This window comes from Carassius auratus, chromosome 50 (genome assembly GCF_003368295.1).
Source record: "Carassius auratus strain Wakin chromosome 50, ASM336829v1, whole genome shotgun sequence".
In the NCBI taxonomy this organism is placed as follows: Eukaryota; Metazoa; Chordata; class Actinopteri; order Cypriniformes; family Cyprinidae; genus Carassius; species Carassius auratus.
The window spans coordinates 4,371,544-4,388,589 of NC_039292.1; the positions used below are offsets into that span (position 1 = coordinate 4,371,544).

At 39.4% G+C, this 17,046-nt stretch overlaps 1 protein-coding gene across 1 annotated transcript in view; it reads left to right on the forward strand.

Moving 5' to 3' along the window:
- Positions 1-15,755: 15,755 nt before the first annotated feature.
- The window catches only part of LOC113066709 (GTPase IMAP family member 7-like), a 39,236-nt gene continuing 37,945 nt past the window's right edge, over positions 15,756-17,046 (forward strand). The window contains exon 1 of the mRNA XM_026238684.1: positions 15,756-15,823. Within this exon, the coding sequence (XP_026094469.1) occupies positions 15,802-15,823 (22 nt within the window). The 5' untranslated portion in view covers positions 15,756-15,801. The remainder of the gene's footprint in view (positions 15,824-17,046) is intronic.

The following is a 17,046-nucleotide window of genomic DNA, read 5'->3' on the forward strand; positions in this document are numbered from 1 at the left end:
ATCGTGGCTTTAATGATTTAAATCTGTTGTATTTAATTGTCATATCAATACATGTTTTTATTAAATTTATTGAAAGCAGTTTACTCATCTACTTAATAGGAAATTACATTTCTGTGCATGCTGCAAACTCGTTTTGGGGGATTACATAATGTAAAATGAGACTACACTTTGAAACCTTAAAATGAATAGAATTTATGTAATTGTTTAACCATTTTGTAATAATTTGCTGTGCGATTTTCTCCTATCCAATGGCTGAGAATACAACCATAGATACACAAAAGCAAAGCATTAAAATTACAAATCACATCCATTTTATTTGTTTGCTGTACTCCATATCTTTAGAATCCAGATGTTTGCAAGGAACATATCCAATTTCTGCCTTTTATCAATCGATCTTCATCTTCGTTTTCAGCAAAAGCGACCATCACAGTCAAAGCCCACGCTCGTTATGATTCAAATTTGTAAATAGCGCCAGTGCGCCACCCTCGAGAACGTTACGACATGGTTTACGGCACTGATATCGAATGCTCATTGGTTCTCACCTAATTCGTGACAGATTGCGACATGCCGTGTTTCAGTTAATAGACATTTGAAATCAAGGGGCAAGGAACTCGACCGGAAGTTGAAGTCGGGTGGGGGCTGCCCTCTTTTAGCAGAACTTCACTTGCGTTAGCAGTCCCATTGACTCCCAATCATTTTGGCGTCACTTTGACAGCGAATAACTTTACATCTGAGGCGTTTAAAGACTCTGTTTGTCCATTATTTATTTCTAAAGATACACGAAAATGTATAAAGGGCTCCATTACCTTCTATGTTACATTATGGCCCCGTATAAACAGTTTTTGTAAAAAAATAGGCTAACGATTGAGTCATAACCACTCGGCTCTCTGTCGCATTACCGTACAAACAGGAGGAGAAGCTCGCAGGCAATTAACTTAATATGGCGTACTGGCGTTACATTTTAAAATACTATACAAAATAATTAATCAGAATACTTACTCCTGCTCACTCACGACAAAGAACTCCCCGCTCAAGCTCGCCGTCTCTGCAAGATTAACGATGCCAGTTTGCACGTACAGCTACTAGAAGATTTACATCTGGCAGACAGGTTGCTGACGTCGTCAAGCTTCGTTTGAGTCTGCGCGTCAGAAAGGGAAGTGCTAAAAAACGCTAAAACTGGGCTTCATTTGTCTCAATTGAGTTCCAATGGGGTCGCTGTGTCCATTTCTTTTACTGTCTATGTTTGAAATCAGTACTGCACCAGTGTTAACGGAGAGAAGACAGATTCATAATTTCACCGATTAATAAATTACATTCTGCTCTGTACCCTATAAAAACTATTACCTCCAGAGAGGACTGCGACTGGAACTCATTATCATATGAACTACTTTTGGTAACGTTACCACTTTTGATATTTTCGCAAAAATTAAATGATTAACGTTATGTTTGTTTGTCTGTTGTTTGTTTATTTATAACAGTAACATAATGTAGTTTTAAGAAATGGTTATGGGTAGGTTTAGAGGTAGGTGTAGGATTAACGTTAGTTGCTCAAAATAACGTTTTAATGTTATATTTTTACTAAAATTGTCATTTTCCTACAAATATCTGTCCTTTATGTTTTATTCTTTTAACATTCTGTATAAAATGGGTAGGTTTAGGTTCAGGTGAGGTTTAGGGATCTTAAATTTATAAAAATAATTATAAAAAGGGAAAATAAACATAAGTATTAAACAAATTAATCAGATACGCATTGAAAAGCAGCTTCATGAGCAAATTTCTATGGATAACTGACTGGTCAGAGAACACGTTCTATCTGTACATATTTGAGGTTGTTTTTACATAAATTTAGATACATATCGAACCTGTTATTACGTCCAGATAATACGTAAACGACACTGTAAATACGTAAAGGCACATACGTATTAGACAGTTTTAATTTACGTCTAAATAGGTATGTTTTGATTGTGAGATCAGGCTGAGGATATAGCTTATATCTGATCACCCCAGTGACACTTTATATATGTTTTGCCTAACATTGGAGTCTTGCCTTAAAGCGGCTTTGGCGGTCAACATGCATTTGTTGCAGTATAGCAATTGTCCTTTTTGTGAAACTTCATAGACATTTAACTCAAAAGCGGAAATCCTGGGGTACAAGTTAAGTGAACGTGACAATTCTGTGTTACATCGATAAATAAAAATTATAAAAATAAAAGAAAATGTGTTGTGGTAACTTTTTATTTTAAGTTAAACTAACTTTGTGGCGAGTAGGGTTGTAGAAATTTTCCGATTCCGGTTCCGGTTCCACCTAACGGTTCCAGTTCTGATTTCGGTTCCATTAAAATCATTAAACAATTATTAAGAAATAATGCACAAAACTCAACTACTCAATGCTCAATACTGTTTATTACTTACTGTCAACTTAATTTAAGGGTTGGCAATGTCAAAATGCAACATATATTACAGTGTACAGATCTTCATAAGTGGGGTGGGGTATTTTTAGACATTTTCCGGTTCGGCTTCTGGTTCCATTTAAATGAACTATTATTATGTTTTTTTTTTACTATTTCACCTTAGTAAAAGTAAGTAGGTAGTAAGTTATGTTGAGTAATGCTAGTCCATCAATCAGCATGTGTTTCAAAGTTGATGTTTTTTACACTATCAATAACGTTTTGCTTTTCAAGCAGGAATAAGCTGCTAATAGTCCCTTGAGGGCTGAGACACTTGTTAATTTCCCTTAATTAATGAAATATAAATGGTTAAACTTATAAACATGTATACACACTCTCCATAAAGTCCTTATTTTACAAATAATAATGCAGTCAGGAGATGGTGTGATGCAATGAGTGGTTTCCACATTTTTAAACATTTAAAATGCATTAAAATAAATATTTTCTATCACTTTGTTTATCACTCTAGAAATGACCTGTACATGAAATAATCTAACCCTCATACTTGCATAACAATAGCAGTCTATTTATTTAGTGGTCCAAGTTGAAGCCAGTATGTATATTAATGACAATAAGTGACACACTGGCTGCGTGGCGTTTCTGCTGCGTGGCGGCTGCTTCGCGTTTTCTGTGTCTTTACACACCTGAATCGTGCCTGACGTGGCGCTGGCGCGCTGCTGCTGCTGTGGGTGACAATGAGGGAGGCCGCCACCAGACCAAGCTCTTGTCTTCATGACAAAAATATAAACTTTTTTTTTACACACCAGTATTGCCGGCAAAATAGACTATGTTTGACAGGTGCAATATTTGAAAATCGATAATTATTCATTTATTTTTTAAATTACATTTATATCTGAATTTATGTCAACCTATAGACTTTCAAACATCAAAATGCCATGAATTAATATATATTTGTGTACAAAATGACATATAAACATATTTTCCTATTATATTTTGCCTGGAAACGCTTTCAACACGCTTGCGTGTCGCGTGAAAAATAGGCATCGGTTCTATTTCTAGCATGCACGCGTTTTTTGCGAGGCTCGAGCCGTGGCTGAGACGCGTGTCTCACGCAGGCAGTCTGCAAGCTCTAACCTGTTAACATGGGAGCCGAATTCAAAACGGACACGCCACACAGCTGAGACGCTTGCGCCACGCATCCAGTGTGTCGCCGGCAAAACGATGTGCACAGTTATCAAAGGCGCGACTGCACATACAGTCGTAGGAAACAATGTGCTCGGCAATTAAAGACGCGACAGCGCAACGGGTCTGTGGATGCGCGTTATTGGAATCAATGTGCTCAGTAATTAAAAAGACAAGGAGGTGTGTCTGTTATTCGGTTCGTGACATCCTTTACGGGAAACGCCGAAAACTCAGAACAGCGGCGCAAGGCTGCTCACAGCGCTTGGTCACGTGTTGCACAAGAACCGTTTTTAGAACCGAAACTCAGAAATTGCTCACGGTTCCGGTTCTTTTCAAAGAACAAAACCGGTTCTGAATAAGAACCGGTTTTCGGTTCCCATCCCTAGTGGCGAGTGATGTGGGCCGAGAGCTGTGGGAACGGAGCGAGGCTGGTGGAGTGATTGGAAATGAGCGACGCCTACTTGACCCACCGGTCTCGAGTCCCACGGAGGAAATGGAAGGTTATAAAAGAGGAGCGACAACTAGTGATGGCCGATTCGTGAACGAATCGTTCAATTTAACCGGTTCTTTTTAGTGAACCGGTTGAACCAGTTCACCAAATCGAACTGAATCGTTTGAAACGGTTCACGTCTCCAATAAGCATTAATCCACAAATTACTTAAGCTGTTAATTTTTTTAACGTGACTGACACTCCCTCTATGTCAGAATAAACCAATATCCCGGGGTAATCCATTTACTCAAACAGTACACTGAATGAAATGCTGTGAAGACCGAACTGAAGATGAACACCGAGCCGAGCCAGATAATGAACGAACACGCCCACTGCTGGAGCAGTTCTCGTTCTCGAGTCAAGAACCGGTTGCTTCGGTTTTTATAGTTAATGATGACACATTCACAAATTGAGTTTGTAGTAAACAGAAAATGAACACGAGTAGAGCAGCTGATGAAACTGAACTGCAGCACGTGCAGGTTAGAGCGAAGAACCGGTTGCATCGGTTTTCGGATCATCAGTACACTCAACCAAGAATCGTTTCTGTCGGACGCGTCCGAATTGAGAACCGATGAACTGATGATACTGCGCATGCGCGATTCAGCGTGAAGCCAACTGACTCACAGCATGTCTGAACCGAAGTGATTCTTTTGGTGATTGATTCTGATTCTGTACTAATGTTATGAGCACGGGTATTTCGAGGGCTTGGATGAAGGGGAATCTGGCGAAACGTAAGTTCATTTAATAACAAATACATCGCAATGGATTATGTTTAGTAAGTGGATCATGGTTTCTGCGCTGATGACACCTAATTTATTTACTTTATATCTTCAAGACTTAAATCCTCACATGCACATTATTGCTGCACATTATTGTTGAGACCCTGGTCACACATAGCTATGGACTTCTTCACAGGCCTACCTCGGAAAACGTGATCCAGGACAATAGTCACTGTCTCCCTCGCTGAGGGCAATTTGGGGAGGGGAATAAAATGTGCGGCCTTTGAGAACCTGTCCACCACAGTAAGGACTACCGTGTTGCCGCTAGACGGAGGTAGGCCTGTGAAGAAGTCCATAGCTATGTGTGACCAGGGTCTCAAAGGGACAGGCAGCAGCTGGAGTAATCCTGCTGGGAGTCGACTGGAGCCCTTACCCGCAGCACAAACAGGACATGCTGACACGAACTGATGAGCGTCCCGCGCCATGGAAGGCCACCAGAAGTGCTGCTTGATTAAACTACAGGTACGAGTCACTCCTGGGTGGCAAGCTAGTACGGACAACCCGCGGGAACTGTGACGTTGCGCAGAGTGAGCGGACTCTGGACTCCACGCCCCAGGTGACCATCGCTACTACCCGATCGGGGGGCAGAATGGTCACCGGAAGGATGGATCTTGGTTCAGCCACAAAGATCCGCGAAAGTGGGTCAGGCTTACCATTCTTGGACCCAGGAAGGTAGGAGATGTTAAAATTGAACCGAAAAATAGTGCCCAGCAAGCCTTTCAGGAATTCAGTCGTTTAGCGGTGCGGATATATTTTAAGTTCTTATGATTGGTCCAAACTAAAAAAGGGACCTCCGCGCCCTCTAACCAGTGATGCCACTCCTCCAGCGCTAACTTAACAGCCAGTAACTCCCTATTCCCGATGTCGTAATTCTGTTCCGAGGGGGTTAAACGATGAGAAAAAAATGCACAGGGATGTGCTCTGTCATCCGAAGGTGACCTCTGTGACAAAAAAATTGTCCCTGCTCCACAACGAACTGACGAAACAGATCGGGAGTTACAAGAATGGGAGCCAAAATAAAGCGACTCTTTAAAATAGAGAATGCCACCTGAGCCTGCAGCGACCAACAGAAACATCTATGAGTGCAATAGCACTAATACAGAGATACAACCACGGTCAGATGATAAGAGCAGGTAATTTGGAGAGCAGTCTCCGTAATATGATATGGTAAATTTTGACTGGAAATCCTCAGAGATACCATTTTTCTCTAAGAAGTAATATAATTTTGTGGATACTACCTTTTCTAGTATTTTGGACATAAAAAATGGAGATTCGAGATCGTTCTGTAATTAACTAGTTCTTTGGGGTCAAGTTGTGTTTTTTGATGACAATGACAAAGAGAAATTATTAATTAAAATTAATAATAGTCAGAAGAGTATCTATAACATCTGGAAGCACCTCTTTTATTAGCTTAGATGGAATAGGGTCTAAAATACATGTTGTTGGTTTAGATGATTTAACAAGTTTATACAATTCTTCCTCTCCTATATTAGAGAATGAGTGGAACTGTTCCTCAGGGGGTCTATAGTGCACTGTCTGATGCGATACTGTAGCTGACGGCTGAATGTTTAGAAGTAAAGGAGTTCATAAAGTCATTACTGCTTTGATGTTGGGAAATGTCAACACTTGTTAATGCTTTATTTTTTGTTAATTTAGCCACTGTGTTGAATAAATACCTGGGGTTATGTTTGTTTTTCTTCTAAAAGAGACTAAAAGTAATCAGATCTAACCATTTTTAATACTTTTCTGTAGGATAGATTACTTTCCCACCAAACAATATGAAATACCTCTAGTTTTCTTTTCCTCCAGCTGTTTTCCTTAACCTTGCTTAAGCGTAAAGGAGCAACTGTATTTAAAATGCTAGAATAGCGAGAGTCCAGTTTCTGTTACATCATCAAGTTGTTCTGAGGTTTTGGATATGCTATGGAATTCAAATACATCAGTTATGTTGGATGAATAATTCGATAAAAGTTTAAGCATGTTAATAACACAGATAAATATATTTTTTACATTCAATATTAAAATCAAATGTAATTAAAGTGTACATGTGTGTATTTATTTCCAGGCACCAGCAGTATTCTGGCAGGTGCAACTCTTGATGCTCTTGAGATGCTGTCATTCTCATAATGGGCTAAATTGCTTCCCTTCTAGAGGAATATAGAGTTTCACTAGCCTGTAAACTCTACCAAGCACATAATGTTTTTTAACAAACTGGATTTGAAGGGAGTTTCTTATTTGTTGCTGTGTCTTAGGTGGAGGATGGCAGGAACAGGTTGGTGGGCTGTTTGTGAAACTGGCTCTATCTGCAGCTCAGTTACCGCTGAGAGTGGAAGTAGAACAGCTCTCTCTGACTCCAGACTTCCTGTCTGTCCTTCAGCACCATCTTCTTGTGGTTTACACTGGAAAGACGCATTTAGAAACGGAACCTGCTGCAGGTACGAGCGGCTGATGGAGACGGTCAGACTTCATGAACACTGTGCTGTTTTCACTGGATCACTGTGTGCAGGACGTGGTGAGGAGCTGGAATGCACTATTACCTTCCATCGTACAAAACACAGAGCAGCTGGTGACCAATGCAGAGGAGTGTGCTGAAGCCTGCAGAGACGGTGACACACACACACACACACACACACATATAAACCTGATTTTAATTGACTCTTTTATTTGGTTTTGTTTCTCTCAGGATCTCTGGTCAGATTGGGGGAGTGTATAAACACATACTGGCAGCAGAAGAAGCTGATGGCTCCAGGCTGTGAGCCGGCGGCAGTGAGATCCATGATGAACACACTTCAGCCGCTGAGTTTAGGACAGAGTCTGGCAGGAGCAGGAGGAGGAGGATTCCTGTTCTTACTCACACGTGAGCAGAAGCAGTGAGAGAGATTCTCACAAACATCCAGGTGAGTCACTCAAGAATGAGAACAGTTGAAGAAGAATGTGTTTAACCCTTTCTAAACTGACATTATATATATATATATATATATATATATATATATATATATATATATATATATATATATATGAAGAGCTGGGTTCCAAAATTCTATAAATCCGTTTTTCACAAGAAAGTGGTAAAGTGATGTAAAGTATTTTATGTTTCAAAATTTCACATAGCATCTTTAGGTAGTAATAACATTAAACATTCAAATCCAGATTTAGATTTTCAAAGATTTATAAAAAAAATGTATTATTAATTTTTCCCCCAAAATGTATTAAATCCATTGAATCAATATAAAAGTTATTTTTCATATTAAAACTGTTGAAAACACACAGCATGGTTAAAGGGATTGTTCACCCAAAAATCAAAATGATGTCATTAATAACTTACCCTAATGTTGTTCCAAACCTGTAAGACCTCCATTCATCTTCAGGACACAGTTTAAGATATTTTAGATTTAGTCCGAGAGCTCTCTGTCCCCAGAGCCGGATTATCCATAAGGGCACTTGGGCCAGTGCCCAGGGGCACCAACCATTCACAACAACTACGGGGGCAACACATGACACAAGCTTTAAAAATATTGTTCGTAAATTGTTTTATTATTAACTTGAAATTCTTAAAAGACCATACATAACTTGTTTATGAACACTAACTTAACAACAATAATAATAATAATAAATTATAAATAAATAAATATTACATGACCACTATCAGTCCCCCCCCTTCCGTCCTCAATCTGTCAGAGTTGAGTTGGTCAACAACAAGTACGCGCAAATGTGTAATTTTTTAACGGCTACAGAAAATGAATCAAAATGGACAGACGACGTCAATTGAGTGGTTTTGCAAAAATAAATTTAAAGAAAGACAAGGACGCTAGTCGTTTAGCTACAATTCAAAATTTACATTTGATTTGAAAAATCACCTTAATTATTTCTTTTTTGGGGGGGCATTTGAGGTATACTGCCCAGGGGCACCACACTGTCTTAATACAGCCCTGTCTGTCCCTCCATTGAAATTGTGTGTACGGTATACTGTCCATGTCCAGAAAGGTAAGAAAAACATCATCAAAGTATTCCATGTGACACTCCCTCCCTCTGAACTCAATAATCTTATATATAGGCACTGGACTAAAAATACATTCATCAGTCAGCGCTCCCAATGGGTCATCTTGTCAATGCTATAAATTACAACAATAAAATAAAATTTTATCATGAACAAGAACATGAAATACAATATCTCATTAGACCACAGATATTCCTAAATTACACTTCCCTTACATTCAAATTCAAAAACTGCATTCATCTTTGCCATGTTACATTCATTTAGTTGACTAGTGCTATGTACTGTTCTAACAAAACCATTAATGGCATTAATAAAAACACTTACACTGACACAATATTACATGTGAATCATCTGCAATTATGAACGCGATATTGCATACTGAAAAAAACAAATGGTCAAAGTAAAATGTATTTTATGAATATTGTTGGTCTTGATGTTTTGCAGGACGTTGGTTTCTTCAGTGATCATTCAGTGGAGCTGGATATGGATGGGATCTCAATCATTCAGAAGAGCTCTGAACATCCTGAACAACAGCAGAACACATAAATCTGAGTGACTTATAAATAACAATGAAACTGATATTATTTCTGTAAATATAACAATGCATTTAATTTAAACATTTGTCAATCTTGAATTATAAATAGAAGATTTTTTGTTTAAACTGAAATGTATCAAAAAACTGTGAAATTTAGACTTAAGTTCAAGTTTATTTGTATAGCCCTTTTTACGATACAAGGTATTGCAAAGCAACTTTACAGAAAATTAGTTTTCTACAATATTTAGTAGTAGCTTATCAGTGGTGACTCTCAGTTTGTGCACATATATGACAGGAATTTTCTGAAAAAAATTAATACAAGATGTAGTCAACCAGACGATGAACATTATTAACAGCAATTATTATATTGTGCAATCACACGTATCAATATTTGTTAGTTCTGTAAGGGAAACCGGTCAATTTAGCTCAAAGGGAATCTGTGACGAGTGGGGCGGGGCCGAGGGCCGTGGGAACGGAGCGAGGCCGGTGGAGTGATTGGAGATGAGCGATACCTGCTCGACCCACCGGTCTCGAGTCCCACGGAGGAGATGGAAGGATATAAAACTGGAGCGACGACAGTGACGGACGAGAAAGGACCAGGCCTGGGCTTTATTTTGTGTTTTGGTTTTTATTTGTGCACATCAGTCGTCTGTGAGGGGCTGATGCGCTGTTTTGTCTTTATTTTTTATTATTAAAATCTTTATTTGATTGTCCGCCGGTTCCCGCCTCCTTCTTCCCGATGATTATGGAGATTTTATTATTACAGTGGTGCCTGGGAGAAGGAGGGACACACTGCTGAAGATCCCTCGCCGCTGTGGTGAATCCGCGGTGCCATCGAGCTGGCGAGGAAGTGTGCCGCCATGGACGCTCGAGGCGGTGGGCTGGAGTGAGTTGCCAGGGACGGGCGAACTCGCTGCCGGCCGCCCGCGATGTGAAGGGGCGGCTGCCGTCCATGAGGGAGCGCAGGAGTCTCCCGTTCCCTGCTCCTCCCCATTCAGGCGGATGGCAGCAGGCTCCGGCCCCCTGGCGAACGTCGCCAACTCCTCCGCTCCCTCATGCACGGCAGCCGAGGGATTCTCAGCAGCGTGTCCCTCCTTCTCCCGGGCCTCTGCACCACTATAATAATAAAATCTCCATAATCATCGGGAAGAAGGAGGCGGGAACCGGCGGACAATCAAATAAATATTTTAACAATAAAAAATAAAGACAAAACAGCGCATCAGCCCCTCACGGACGACTGCTCAAATAAAAACCAAAACACAAAATAAAGCCCAGGCCTGGTCCTCTCTCGTCCGTCACTGTCGTCGCTCCAGTTTTATATCCTTCCATCTCCTCCGTGGGACTCGAGACCGGTGTGTCGAGCAGGTGTCGTTCATCTCCAATCACTCCACGGTCCTCGGCCCTGCCCCACTCGTCACAGAATCATTTAAGATTTTAAAGGGAATTTGAACAGAATCAATGTTTCACGGCTGATCACTGAGACGTCCTGCGATACACTGAACGAGCCGTTTAACATCAAATCTGCGCTGGATATTAATATCCAAAGATACTTCTCTTTTCAATATTAATAAGGCTTTATTAGATAAATCTAAGACATATAAACTAATCTAACACATAAGCACACGCACTCACACATTCACACAAGTTGTAGGAAGATAGAAAGTTAGGGAAGAATGAGTTTAAGAGAACGAAAATGTGAAATCCCAAGTTTACAGCAATACGTGAAATTGCATAGACATGAACAGCCATCAATCACTTAACTAACCCTCGCATTGAGTTCCTCAATGAGGTTAAAATTATATTAGATACACCAGGATAGATCAGTCTGGAGGTACATTGCCTGTGTAAAGGGGTTCCCTTTGTTGTCGTTGAAAGGGGGTTTCCTGAGGTTGATGATTGGCTGGAAGTTCAGTAGTCATTGAAGTGACATCTTGGGAAGCCTGTGGCTGGGTGTTGGCTGATGATGCAGAGTTGTGTGTGTGTCTGGTTGAAGTTGAACGGGCACTCGAGGTCAGACTCAGAGACACGGCGTTACAAAACTTAACTCAGAACACGAAACTCTCAAACGGAAAAGAAAAGAAACTAAAGTAAAAGAACAGAAGTAAAGTTTGACGAGACTAGGTGGTGTTTCTTCTCATCGTTCCTAAGTAGCAGCAGGCGTGCAGGCCGAAGCACGCTGGAACCGCGCTCAAAGAACGCTTAAAGTGATAACTAAAAGCTAAAAGCAAACTAAAAGCAAGAAGCTAAAAGCAGGCATGACTGATAGCAAAAGCTAAACGCAAGCTAAAAGCTAAAAGCAAACTAAAAGCAAACTAAAAAGCAAATTTTGATGGTGTCCTGAGTATTTAAACTGGCCTGTTGGCCACACCTCAAACGTTGTCTTGACCAATTAGATATCATCTTTGCTCGGGGTATCATAAATCATATGCTATCTTGGGGTCCTCTGAGGGGTCAGCATCATCTCTTCTCAGGTGTTCTGGATCCAGACTGGAGCTTGTGTAAATCCTAGTTACCAAACAAAGAAACAAATAGAGACATCATTAGCGTAGCTGCTGTTCCAACAAAGTAAAATTAATTAATTTAACCCAAGCTAAAGAATAAGAATGCACATTTGATCAGATGCAACTACACTCACAATTTATGAGATGCTTGGTGAAAGAGATGTGTTTTTAATCTAGATTTAAACAGAGAGAGTGTGTCTGAACCCCAAACATTATCAGGAAGGGTATTCTAGAGTTTGGGAGCCAAATGTGAAAAAGCTCTATCTCCTTTAGTGGACTTTGCTATTCTAGGAACTACCAAAAGTCCAGCGTTTTGTGACCTTAGGGAGCGTGATGGATTGTAGCATGGTAGAAGGCTAGTTAGGTACACAGGAGCTAAACCATTTAGGGCCTTAAAGGTAAGTAATGATAATTTGTAACTGATACGGAACTTGATAGGTAGCCAGTAAAATTGGGGTAATATGATGATATTTTCTTGACCTGGTAAGGACTCTAGCTGCTGTATTTTGGACGACCTGTAGCTTGTTTATTGAAGAAGCAGGACAACCACCTAAAAGTGCATTACAATAGTCCAGTCTACAGGTCATAAATGCATGAACTAGCTTTTCTGCTTCATAAACAGATAACATGTTTCGTAGCTTGGCAATGTTTCTAAGATGGAAGAATGCAGTTTTTGTAACATGGGAAATATGGTTTTCAAAAGACAAGTTGCTGTATAATACAACACCCAGATTTATGACTAGAGGGAGTAACAGTGCATCCGTCTAGATTCTGTGTTCTGTTTTTTGGTCCAATAATTAATATTTATGTCTTATCCAAATTTAAAAGGAGAAAATTATTGGTCATGCAATCTTTAACACACTTTGTTAGCTTAAAGACAAATCTAAGTGACTAATGCTTAGGAATTGACTGTATTTTCTGGACTATAAGTTGCACTTTTTTCATAGTTTGGCTGGTCCTGCGACTTATAGTCAGGTGCGATTTCTTTATTAAAATTAATTTCACATGAACCAAGAGAAATGAACTAAGAGAAATGACCCAAGAGAAAGCATTACCGTCTACAGCCGCCAGAGGGCGCTCTATGCTGCTCAGTTCTCCTGTAGCCTACACTGAGCAGCACAGAGTGCCCTCTCGCGGCTGTAGACGGTAATATTTTCTCTTGGTAAACATGTTTCTGTAAATATATCATTTATTAATATTGATTTTTTTTGTAGTTTTTTAGTTTTAATCTAGAAATTATGTAATATAATATATTCAGGAAGTGGCCATGTTGTACTAAGACCTTTGCATCTTAAACATTTGTTTTTTTTGTAACAGTATAAGTACTTTGTAGATTAAATAATGAAATTACATCTGTTCACTTTCAGTTCTTAAAGAGCTGTCTATAAATACATATGTTCTTGTAAATTTTTTTCGGTAAAATTATATTTACACATAAACATCCTTTTATATAGGCTTTTTATTTCTAAATGAGACCCTGCAGTCTTTTGGTCCAAAGTGTATAAAGAGTCTATTTGATCAAGTTCAGTAAGTTAATTATTTACTAAGGAGATACTGTAGTTTTAGGTCAATTGTATCTGAAGGTATTTTATGACTGAACTTTAACTTAAAGATATCAGATGGATTTCAGATTTTAGCTTGTTTCGTAGAGCTAACATAATCTTGAACATCAGCTTTAGAAACTAATGTATCCAGTCATTTTCATTTTACTTTAACTTCAAGTGATGGAGAGATTGGTTTATATGTTAGAAGTAAACAAAGTAAAGATTACTTGACTTTTGGTGGAACTAATTGTACTGTGAAACTCAGAAAAATTGACTTTGGTGAGCATTTGTTTTTTCTAAAATAATTTAATTTTCACTAATAGCTGACTAGTGATTTACTTACAGTTTATACTCAATGTATTGACTGGTGAGAAGTATCCTAACTACCTTAATCTTTGAATGGAAGTTAAATAACACTTGGCAGCAATTTTCATTTTTTTTTCTCAAATATAATCAACCACCAAATCCTCTCCTTACTTCCAGAAATTTTGGAATCCAAGAATCAATTCCAAACTAATATTTCCCTATTCTTATTGCTTATTGAGTTGTGTGACAGAGATCATGTGTGATTACAAGAGACTGTTTTCAGCAATGTTGGCCAGTACAGTCACTACAAGTACTGGAACTTAAACTGGCAAATAAAAGTTACTTTTCGTTATGAAATTTACTCAACAAATTGTGAAAATTATCATTTATTGTGGAAGCTCAGTGTTATCTCATAACAAGAAGGTCTTGTATGGATGGGTATTTTATTACTCATGAAGTTAAGTTTTTATTCCATAGTGCTATATTTAGTGCAGAAATATTGACACATTTCATTTGAACTGATTCTATAAATTATAATTAATATATACAATAAATAACATGTTAGATAAAGAATGTACTGTCACGGGAGGAGCACAAGACAGACACAGTGGGCGTGGCGTCAGGCCTCGGAGAGGCTTTTATTAACATAAATCATAAAATAACAGGGAATAAAAGTGGCCAAAGGGGGAAAGTGTCCAAAATAACAGGGAATCTGGTGTCCTCGTCGTGCTGCGGGGTTTGTGTAGGTCGGGCAGTGTTCATTGAGGAAGGGTCCAGGCAAGGGGCGGAGTCCGGTGGCTGCACGCGCTCCCCTCCTTGGTCCGGGGCGAAAGGGGCGGCGGATTCTCCTAGCGGCCGCGTCTCTCTCGTTGGCCGCGGCGCTGGTAGGGGATGGACGGCCCGGCATCCTGGCCCGTCGGCCGTGTATACGGGTGCGGTTCCCATCCGGATCGCGGGTCCGGCAGCTCACGTCTTGGTGGCGCGGGAGTCCCTCAACGCACCCTTCCTGGACCCACGAGGACACCAGTGTGCATGCACGGGGAAGAGACCGGTCCCCTGAGGAGAGGCGCGTTGGGCTTTTAAACAGCGGCGGTAATGAGGCTCCACTTCCTTCAGGTGTGCCCCATCACACGCCGCCAGCCCTGACTCGTCCAGCGCCCCTCCTCTCACACACCCACTCCAGTCGGGAGCCTGGTGAAGGGCGGCGATTTAGGACGGGGTGCCGGTGATAATCAGGGAGGAGGCAGCTGACTCGTCACAGTACATTTCAAATATAGAAACCTAACTAATAAAATAACAGTAACGTCACTACCGCTGTGTGAACAACTGATGTCTGGATTAGCTCAATATTAACACTGCTATTAAACGGTTTGTGTTTGAAAAGGTACCGCCCCCTTTTTTATCTGAATGTGTGAAATTAGATAAGAGCTGCAGGGTCAAAATCAATTAATCCATAATAAACACTAATCATAATGTTCTGTTTCTGTGTGAACCAAAGTGCCAAAGAACCAAACCAAAAATCTGAGTGGGTCACAAACCACACAAAATTATTAATGTAATCCTTTAATGCCATGTCAGTCATTGTAGATAAAAGTGTCTGTCAAATGCATTATTGTGAATGTTCCCTACAGTCATGACCAAAACAATGACATAAATTTTGTGTTTTGCAAAGTTTGCTGCTTAAATTGCTGTGGTGTTCATTCACATTGTTTCTAGATTGTGGTGTAGAGTGATGCATTTTATAGGTGCAAATAGCTAGATTTAGCAGGAAATACTTTTGCCTACTAGAATAACTTTTATTAGGTTTCTTGTACGATATCTCCTCATTATGAGTAGCTATTAAGATGGAAGTTTAGAGTTGCCGCAAGAAATCATTTGAATCGTTAGCGAAAGCTACTGTCTGTCACTTTAAAGAAAAACATCCTATCTTGTTTGCCTAAAGTAACACCAAATTGAGCTCCACCTTGACCCGCCCCTCGCGCGTCTGACACACCTGTACGCATTGAAAGCAAAGCGAAAGTTAAAAGCTGTCGGAACTACTCTTCCGCAAACTGACATAATGGCAACAAAGATCAACTTCGGTAAGCATTTATTCTTTTGTAAAAAAAAATTAATCGACTTTTTTATAATAAAAACAATTTAAAAAAATCTTATAGGGGCGTTAATTACGTAGTGCAAAATACACATTATTAAATCAGTTGTAGATCTTTGTAAATGCTAACACACCAAAAAAGATGTGTGTTGTGCTTTTAGTATTTACAAAGTTGAATTACAATGAGTTCGCTAATAGGCTTGACCTTCATTACTGGTTCTAAAATGGAACACTTCATACGCACTTTCGGTTTTACAATGGCCCTTGTCCTGACATTTTATCCAAACCGTCAGATTTTCCTATCCTGGTTTACTGCGCATGCGCTCATCAATATAGCGTCCTTTTTCTCATGCTAAAAAAACGATATTTCATGTATCTGCATTACTGTAACTGTAAGGGCAGGTGTAGACTTTAATAAAAACGCAATCTAATTGGTAGAAAATAATATTTATTGTTGGTTTCCTGTAGCTGTATCCCTTCTAGCTACAGCCGTGAATATAACTCATAATTACTGTATTTGCATTAGCTACTATAAGGGTAGGTTTAGGTTGTGGTAGGTGTAGACGTTAATAAACCATAACCTTACAGTAGCATTTTTCGTTGTCGAATTGTACTACCCACTGTTTTAGTGGGAGGCAGGAAAATCTGACGGTAGGACAAATCGACATAACAGCCCTGCGTGTTTGTGGAATAAGCTTAAATTAAAGTATTATGTAAAACATTTTATTTATTAGTTTAATTTATTTAAAAATAGTTTAAAATGTTAGATTTAAAAAAAAAAAACTTAAATTTATTACCCATTGTGCAGGGTTTATTAAGCCTATAGGAGAGGAGGGACAGAAAGTAACCATTTTTCAGAAAAACATTTCAAACAATTTGAAAAGGTAATGTTTTAGACAGATAATGTTTCTGCTGTGGTCAGTAACTCAGAAGTGTGGTCTATCAATACCAGGAGGTATTTTACAGAAATGTAGAAAGACTTTGAACAGAAGTTGCACATTTTTAGCCTACTTTCAACCCCTAGCTGCTGCCTATGTTCCTCTATGTCCAGAAGAGCCCTCTCATAAACATCTGGATAAAACCAGACCTCTGTCTTTCTGACCCTCACTCTTGACATAATATTTTGGTATAATATGGCATAAACATTTTAATAAATGATGCAAGGCACAGAAATTCACAGAATAGCAAAGGGAATCATTTAAGATTTTAAAG